This window comes from Cynoglossus semilaevis, chromosome 1 (genome assembly GCF_000523025.1).
Source record: "Cynoglossus semilaevis isolate Cse_v1.0 chromosome 1, Cse_v1.0, whole genome shotgun sequence".
NCBI lineage: Eukaryota > Metazoa > Chordata > Actinopteri > Pleuronectiformes > Cynoglossidae > Cynoglossus > Cynoglossus semilaevis.
In genome coordinates, this window is record NC_024307.1 from 28,494,549 (window position 1) to 28,502,756 (window position 8,208).

The 8,208-nt window shown below is 43.8% G+C and overlaps 1 protein-coding gene and 1 non-coding gene across 2 annotated transcripts; both read right to left on the minus strand.

Annotated features, from left to right (window-relative positions):
- Positions 1-62: 62 nt before the first annotated feature.
- On the minus strand, positions 63-7,567 carry LOC103390063 (cysteinyl leukotriene receptor 1-like). The gene is made up of 5 exons (XM_008325773.3): positions 3,394-7,567; positions 3,141-3,310; positions 2,140-2,304; positions 1,882-2,049; positions 63-1,797 (listed from the first exon to the last, which is right to left on the minus strand). The coding sequence occupies exons 2-5, from the start codon at positions 3,290-3,292 to the stop codon at positions 1,284-1,286; spliced, it is 999 nt and encodes a 332-aa protein (XP_008323995.1). The 5' UTR covers positions 3,293-3,310; positions 3,394-7,567; the 3' UTR covers positions 63-1,283.
- trnag-ucc (transfer RNA glycine (anticodon UCC)) lies at positions 3,905-3,976 on the minus strand. Its single transcript has one exon. It is a non-coding gene; the product is annotated as a tRNA-Gly (tRNA).
- Positions 7,568-8,208: the final 641 nt, after the last annotated feature.

Sequence of the window (8,208 nt, forward strand, 5' to 3'; positions counted from 1 at the left end):
ATGACATTTTAAAATGTGATCCATATTTTCTGTCATTTAACATTTGTTTTTCGTGTGATCTTTAAACTCCATCCAAGTTTTTTTTAATTATTTAAACGTGAATTTTAACAGCACATCTTAGTTTATTTGCAATTGAAAAGTAATTATTAAATTTTATCACCTTTTTTTTCTTCACAGTTTTCCATGTTAGTGTAAGTGTTGCACCTGAGTTCAGTTTCTGTTGGAGTGGACTATCTTCGAGCTCAGAGACGACCTATGGTGCCATGTCACTCCTCATACTTCACACTCTCGCGTGTCTTCGCACTGAGCGCAGGTGTTAAAAAGACATGGATTATAAAGATGAGTTTTTGCAAGAACTGAAAGTTTCGGAGTTCGTGTTGTTAAGATGTGACGCCACGGTGACGTTACCATTCTGACGTCTATCATTTATAATGACTTTACACAAGGGACAGAACTACAAAAAAAAAAAAACTCCCACCAGGAAGTGACATCACTAAATCCTGTTGCATTTAATGGGGAATTTAAATGAAATTATACTGGAGAAACGACGATAACAAAAATCACATGACCAAATTTTGTATGTCAATCACAATCACAGTTTTGGTCAAAGGTGAAACGGAGGTTTAGTTTCTGAGTGTTTATCCCAGCATCATGTGGTGCGTTAGGGGGCAGCAGAGGTGAGCGTGGTTAGGAAACACCTACAGGCCAGGAAACTCAAACAAAGACCTTTAAAGAAAAAAAAAAAAAACATCCGTTAAAAAACTGGGCAAAGGAAGAATGAACTGTTCCTGGTTGTCCCTCAATGTCTTGAGGTCAGAGGTCAGAGCATGGGTGGCACCAAGGAGGGTCTTACCTGCGTTTCAACCGCCACTGTTGTACGATTGAGAATGAGGTTTGGCTTGAGCTTGATAGTGAAATAAATATGCAATATTTTCTTTTTCAATAAAAAGTGCTTGTATTGAGTGATTGTTATACAGTAGCATATCAGTACAGGTGTGGAACACTATATTAACGTTGTATAGCCACTACTGTTAATGTGTGTGCTTGTGCACATACTGTATTTCTAGGAGCACCCCAGTCAATGTTGGAGCACCCAGGCTTTCAGTGGAATGTTTAGTGGGGAAAGAAATACACCCACAATGCACAGCTCTGGTGTTTACCTGTGAACGAGGCCTGCACATGACATGCAGACCACATAAATAGATTCTTCATAATGAACACCAACAACACCAAGATCCGCTACAGGACCTCTGATGGTACCAGGTACCATCTTTATGTTCCTGTTAGAGCCTCCCCTGAGGCTCTTGGACTTGTTCTGTCAGACACAGCTCCACCTCCATGGTGGACTTCATAGAGAGTTGAATGTCCTTCACTGTGTCTCTGAACATTTTGGTGAAGTAGTAGTAAAGCAGCGGGTTGATCACACTGTTCATCGCTGCAAAACACAACGTCACTATCACACCTCGATGCAGTGGCACCATGATCCTGCAGTCCCACTGTCCATAGGCTGCGTGTATGTGCAGTGTCCGGAACACATGATAGGGCAAGAAGCAGACCAGGAAGGTCACTGTCACCATGGTGATAAGATGAATGGAGCGGCGTCGGTTAGGCCTCTGAATGCCAACGGTACCGCTGGGAACAGAGGGGTTCCTCAAGTGTCGAATGATGCTGGAGTAGCAGGAGATGAGTGTGAGGAAAGGCAGCAGGAAGCCCAGAACCAAGGCCAGGTAGTTAATGATCAGGATGTGAGTCGCTGAGTTTCCAAGTGGAGGCTCGAAGCATCGGGGCTTCTCTTCTCTGAGACAGAAAGCGAGGAGATGTGTTTGAAAAACCTGCCGTTGGCTTTGACCTTACTCTAATGTGGGAGTGGTTAGATCTCACCTGAGTGTCACACCTTTGCACAGGAAGGGCGTAGTTGACACACCCACAAACAGCCAGATCCCCAGGCAGATGTATAAAGTCCGAGTGGGCGTGGCCATGGTGCGGTGACGGTGTGGTTTGGTTATGGCGAGCCAACGGAGCACGCACACTAGAGTGAGGAAGAAGATGCTGAGGGAGAAAGATTGCCACGTCACTGGTTATAGCTTTAAGTCTTTATTAGGGTCATGAACTGCTACCATCAATAACACCAACCATCACCTGGTGTAGAGGTTGACATAGAAGACAAACTGACAGAGGCGACACAGCCAGTCAGAATGTTTCCACTCTGAATTGTTGAAGTAATAACTCAGACGTAGAGGCAGCGTCAGGGAGAAGCTGAAGTCTGATAGGGCCAGGTTCATGATGACCACGCAGAAGGCGGAGCTTGTGTCCAGCAAATGGGAAGAAAAAAGAAGAGCAGCACTGTTTTTCAAATGTGGAGTTCTTTTGTAACATGGATAAAATTAACCACTTAAAAAAAGGTTTCCTAAATGTAACCCTAGAACCAGGTCAAAGGTTTAAAGACCAAAGTAACTAAAGGGTAGCAATGAAACAGTTAACAATTACCATCAAGAGAAAAAAACTAAACATGTGACTAACTGTTTACCCCGATTATGTTGAAAGTTAGTAAAAACCTAAAAGAAGGAGAAAAAATACTTAAATTTAAGAGTGATAGTTAAAGTATGCCAATACAAGTTTAAGTTGTCCTTAATTAAACTGGATATACATATGAACATCTATTAACTACATAAAATGGCTATTCTGACAAAACTGTCAAAAGTCATACATGACTAAAAGTTAGTTCAAAAATAACTAGTGTTCAGGGAAAGAACTACAAACTCACAACGGTTAAAACATAAACACAGAAAAACTCAAAAGAAAGTTTACTTCTTTAGACTTCAAAGAGAATGGATAACATTGAGCTGATTTTACGGTGGTTCGCTCTGGTTCGCCCTCTGGTGTCTCCTCTGCAACATAACATGGCGTTACTGCAGAGGGTTATATATACAGTATATATACATGTATATTCACTGTATAATGTAAATAACAAGGAGGGCTAATAAATGAGACCTAATGAAGAAAAAAAGTTTTCTACAACGTATACAGTACATAGGTGGCCCTGCTCCATCTTTCCTTCAGTTTGGGGTCTTTGACCTGACCAGCCTGTGTATAAGACCTTGACCTCTAGCCTTTAAAGCAGAAGTGTGTTAGACACTCACCGTGGGATCTTCCTGTTGCAGCTCTGCTTGTAGAAGACCACCAGCACCACAGCGTTACAGAGAAAGGCCAGTGGACACAGCAGCAGGTAGAAGCTTTTGTAGGCCTGCTGTCGGAATTCTTCATCAATGTGTAAACAATTTTCTGAGGACATCAGGCGCGGTCAAAAGATCTATAAAGAGAGTATTAAATACATGTGGAGGTTAAGGTTTAGAGAGAATGAGCTGCTCCAATGATTCCTGCGTTGTCACTTACCTCAAATGTTCTTCAGAGGAAACGTGTTCAAACGTACTTCTTTTTGTGTCTAATTTTCCGTCGTTCAATCTTCCTGTTAAGACGTGTTTGAGCTTGGATTGGAGCCACTGCAGATTTCCCTTGAAACACACGCACACGCACGCGCACACTAGTAGACACGTCTCGGGCAGAAAGCCATCACGCCCTCGTCCTTTCTGCTCTCCAGTGCTGTTCTTGTTTACTTGTCATGACAAATATTTCTGTTACTAATTTTAACTTCTCTAAAGCCTCCATTAACAACTGACGATTTAGGGGGTGGACCACACGCACTGTTTAAAAGTCACTTGAATTAATTACTGAAATAAATTAATAAACATTGGTCTAACTTGGATTTATTTTTGGTTACATGAAAAAATCTCAACAGTAAATACAATTTGTCCCACAAAAATACTAAATTGAATACCTAATAATTACAGAATCATCTTGGGTTAAAAACCATGCAAAAAATAAATTTACAGAAAATAAAAGAATCTGCGTTGGCCGGGAATCGAACCCGGGTCAACTGCTTGGAAGGCAGCTATGCTAACCACTATACCACCAACGCTACATGATCCGATCGGCGACACAGCTCTTAATATTCAGTTAGTATGTATCACTTAGTATGCATAAACTCATGCGTAATATGTATCATTTATGTATAATTTAAATCATAATAACTATACTATACGTTTTTGCATTTCTACAGCTGCTTTGTTTACGACACACCGGAAGTGTACGACTTTACGTCACTGAAGTCAGCCCCACGTTTGAAGGCTACTACGATTACAGGCAGTTAGGAAACATTCGGTTTTATTTTCAATTTCAATCCCACCAAGATGTGACACATATTTAGATTTTTTTTGTTTGATTTGATTTTTTATTTACAAAGAAAACTCTATACTTTTTTCTATTATACAAAAGTGACTTTAGCGTCTTAACTTTTCGAGTACAACAAGTAATTACTATTTTCATAATTCTTCTTCTTACTTTTGCTTGGTTTAATTTTTTTAATTTAGTTGCCATGTTGTATTCTGTCCAAATGATAAGCAGTCCAAAGCAAAGACACAACGAGAGTATTTTAATTAACTCGACTTTAATTAAAATTTAGTCTAAACGGTACTGCATGATTATCACTTTTTTTCTTTTTTTTTTCCCATCATAGCCAGTTCAGAAAACCCTGGAGAAAAGCAGGCCAGAGCAAAAAGATTTAGTAAACTGGCAGTGAATATTTCGCGGGTCAGGACACAAATGTGTCAACCCCACATTCTACCAGTAGATGGCGACAATATAACATATACTTTTTAAGAAACACACAAACATGTGGTGCAGTACCGGGTTCTCGTCTGGTGTGCGGGAGGTCTTCGTTTTTTACACTATTAGCGCATAGTAGGACGACGCATAGTTTGTTTTACGTCCTTGTTTTATTTTACAATGACATAAAATGAACACAAGAGGGCGCAAAGGACTAGCAGCTCTGTTGGCTGGCAAAATAAAATCAGCGACTTTATGGAATTTGGTGCTCCTGAAAAGTAACGTGTCAAGACTATTTTATAAACATATATATATTTTCAACAAGAAAATCTGATGCAGTAATTTAAATAAATAGAGATTCACTAATTGGATTTTTTTCAACTGCATATCACTACAATAACTACTAATATCATATGCAATAATGTGTTGGAAATAATGACCTTTAGTTGATGTTGATCTGAGGATCAGAAACACTGAGCTCTAGGTCTGAGCAGACTAAAAACAACAGCAACAGTAAATAATCTTAAACTAAACTTCAAGTGTGCCTCCATTGCGATCACATGCCAACTGGGAAACTGTAATAACAGAAATACTGACTCGATTACGGTGTGAGGATAACAAGGCAGTTCATTGTGGTTTTGGAGCACAGAAAAGTCTGGCCATCAAGTTTATAAACTCTGGGATTTTATCAACTGTTGTTTTATGAAAACATCCACGCACTGTTTGTTGTTGTTAGCCTTTATGCTAACTGCAGCTGTGGCATTATTACATTTGTTTTACTCTCCATCTCTTACGTTCACCCTCTTCTTTAATTACGCTGTCTTGCTTTTTCTCAATTCGGCTCTCTGTCGCCCCCTTCTTTAGCTCCTTCTATATACTCTTTAACTCTCTCTCTCTCACACTCCAGGTCTCTCCACCCCACTCTGTTCTATCTCTCTCTACCTCTCGCTTTCTCACTCTGGCAGGCAGCCAATCACACCGCACGCGGTGAGCAGCGCTACGCGGCATGCCGCCACGGGCACTGCTGACAGCAGAACACACACACACACACACACACACACACACACACCTCCCCTCTTCGCTCTGTCGCACAAGAACGTAGCACGTTCATAACCTCCGCCGTCATTTATCACCTCCCCCCTCCTGCTCCCCCTCCTTTCTTCCCATGGTGCTGTTTTTCTCTCCCTCTCCAGGCTCTTGTCTTTTTTTCTCCGCCCCTGCAGGAGACGCTTCCTCCTCGACCTGCTTCATTTACCTCCACCCCCTCTATTCCTCCTCCTCCTCCTCCTCCTCCTCCCCTACCACCAGCCTGTGCCAAGCCCAGGTGATTATCCATCCACCTCCCCCTCTGTTATCCATCACTCCCTCCTCATCCTCTTCCTCTCCTCCTTGGTACGACAGACATATCCCCTCCTGGTGTTCACTCCACTCCTCCTCCTCCTCCTCCACCACCACCACCTCCACCTCCCCTCCTCATCCTCTCCCTCTCTCTCTCCGTGTGTCTCCTTCCCCCGCCAGCCATGATCCGTGGCGGTCTAATTCCCAGACGGTCTCCTCCTTCTTTTCCTCCTTTTTCCTCTTCCTCTTTCCTCCTCTTTTCCTCCTCCTCCTCCTCCTGTTGGCAGGCCCGGTAAGTAGCATCAGCAGCACGCCACCCGCCGTCCATCTTCTCCTCCACCTCCTCCTTCACCTTCTCCTCCTCCTCCTTCTCTGTGAACGACTGCATGCTGGTGCCTTCACGGTATATTATCGGTTCTTATCGGATCTGGTTCTGTTTCTTTCCCATTTTTGACTGCCCCCCTCCTCCCTCCTCCTGCTGAGGGAGGAGGAAGGGGGCTGTTAATGCGTGGCGTGTCGCGGGAGCAGCCCCTGGTCTCCTCCCCCCTGCTCCCTCTCGCGACCGGTGGCCACCGTGACCTTCTGTCGGAGCTCACGACGGCCCCCGCTTGACCAGACGGGGTAATTAGTTCTGCCTCCAGGGATAAGAGGGAGGAGGGACGGGAGGGCTGAACACACACACACACACGCACACGCGCACACACACACACAGATTCTCACGCTATGATGACGCACGCGCACAGTGCCAACACGTTCACGCGCTGGGTGTCGTGTTTCTATGCTCCAGGTTTCTTTTCTCTGACACACACACACATGCGCGCGCCATTTTAGACATGTAGGTTTCTCACCGTAACAATTCCAACACATTTGATCAGTTTTTCTTATGTGAATAAAAAGGACGTGTCAGAATGACCTTTTAGGTTTTATCAGTGTTTAAAACTTTTTACAGCCTCAAACGTTTATGAGACAATGTTTGGTTGTTCTACCTGTTCATAAACTTTGACCTTTTCTATGAATCTGACCAGCGTCAGTGGTCAAGTGTAAGTTCTGGAGACATATTTTTGATGTTTTTTAAATAAAAATCTCCATGTTGACGTTGTTGTATCGAGCTGCAGAAAACAGAAACTATCGTCGTTACGTTAAAGGTCTTTAACAAGAACCCCCCTAGAGGGTCCGCAGAGGTACTACAGGTGGTCAATTTCTGGTTGGTTAGACTTCTCCCTGAGCCGGTTTTCAACACCAAGAGGTCTTCAACTGGAGGCTGCAACCCCTAGGTGTTCACAAAGGAACTGCAGGGGAGGGCCGTGTCCGTTTTGGCTTGATTAGACCAGAGGTCTTCAACAGGTGGTTTGCTACACCTTGAGGATGTCACAGGTACTGCAGTGAGGTTATAAAATTGTTAACTGAGTTGACCTGATCATGTCAACAGAGGGCGTTTTTCTCTGAACTCTGATAGCGATCATATCGCCATCAAACACAACTGGACCTTGATCCAACCTGAGTAAAATACTGTTGTGACTGAATCTCCGATCAACCTCCTCGTCTCTGTCTTTGTCCACAGAGAAAACGCAGTGGACCACACAGAATAAAACGCTCGCTCACAATCTGTGAGCAGGAGTGTGCGTGTGTCTAAGTGTGTGCATGTGTGTGCACGGTCATGTCGGGGATGACGAGTGGTGTGTGCGTGGACAGCGACCTCTCCTCCATGCTCCAGAGAAGCTCCGCCCCCTCTCACCATCACCCCAATCACCACGTTTACGGCCGACAAGGACAGGTGAGTCCACGAACACGAGCACTGAATGAATATTCTAGTAAATGGAAATGGTGACTAAACAGAATACGCTAGAAGTTAAAATACAAAAAGAATTTCACTGAAGTTAAAAATTAGACAACAGTCAGACGGATGAAGACTAAGTATTGAAACACTGTCTGAGTTTAAATGAGTGAATTTGTGGCAGGTTTCCAGTTTGGCTCCGATGCTGGACTACACCACAGAGATGGACTGTTATCGCTCGTCCATCGCCAGCTTCTACAAAACCAACGTCAACATGAACGTCAACGTCACCAATTTCCCGCAGTCGGCCAAACTGGCGGCCCGTTTGGCGGCGGCTGCTCCTATCTTCCCGCCCACCGCTGCCCGGCTCAGCAGCATGGCTGCCGCACCTTGGGGGTGTCACGACAACATCAACATGAAACACCACGCGGGCG

Coding starts and splice junctions, on each gene's coding strand:
- LOC103390063 (XM_008325773.3), bottom strand. CDS start 3,292: ATGTCCTCAGAAAATTGTTTACACATTGATGAAGAATTCCGACAGCAG. Junction 2,305..3,140: donor TGCAACAGGAAGATCCCACG/GTGAGTGTCTAA, acceptor GCTGGACACAAG/CTCCGCCTTCTGCGTGGTCA. Junction 2,050..2,139: donor TATGTCAACCTCTACACCAG/GTGATGGTTGGT, acceptor TTTCTCCCTCAG/CATCTTCTTCCTCACTCTAG.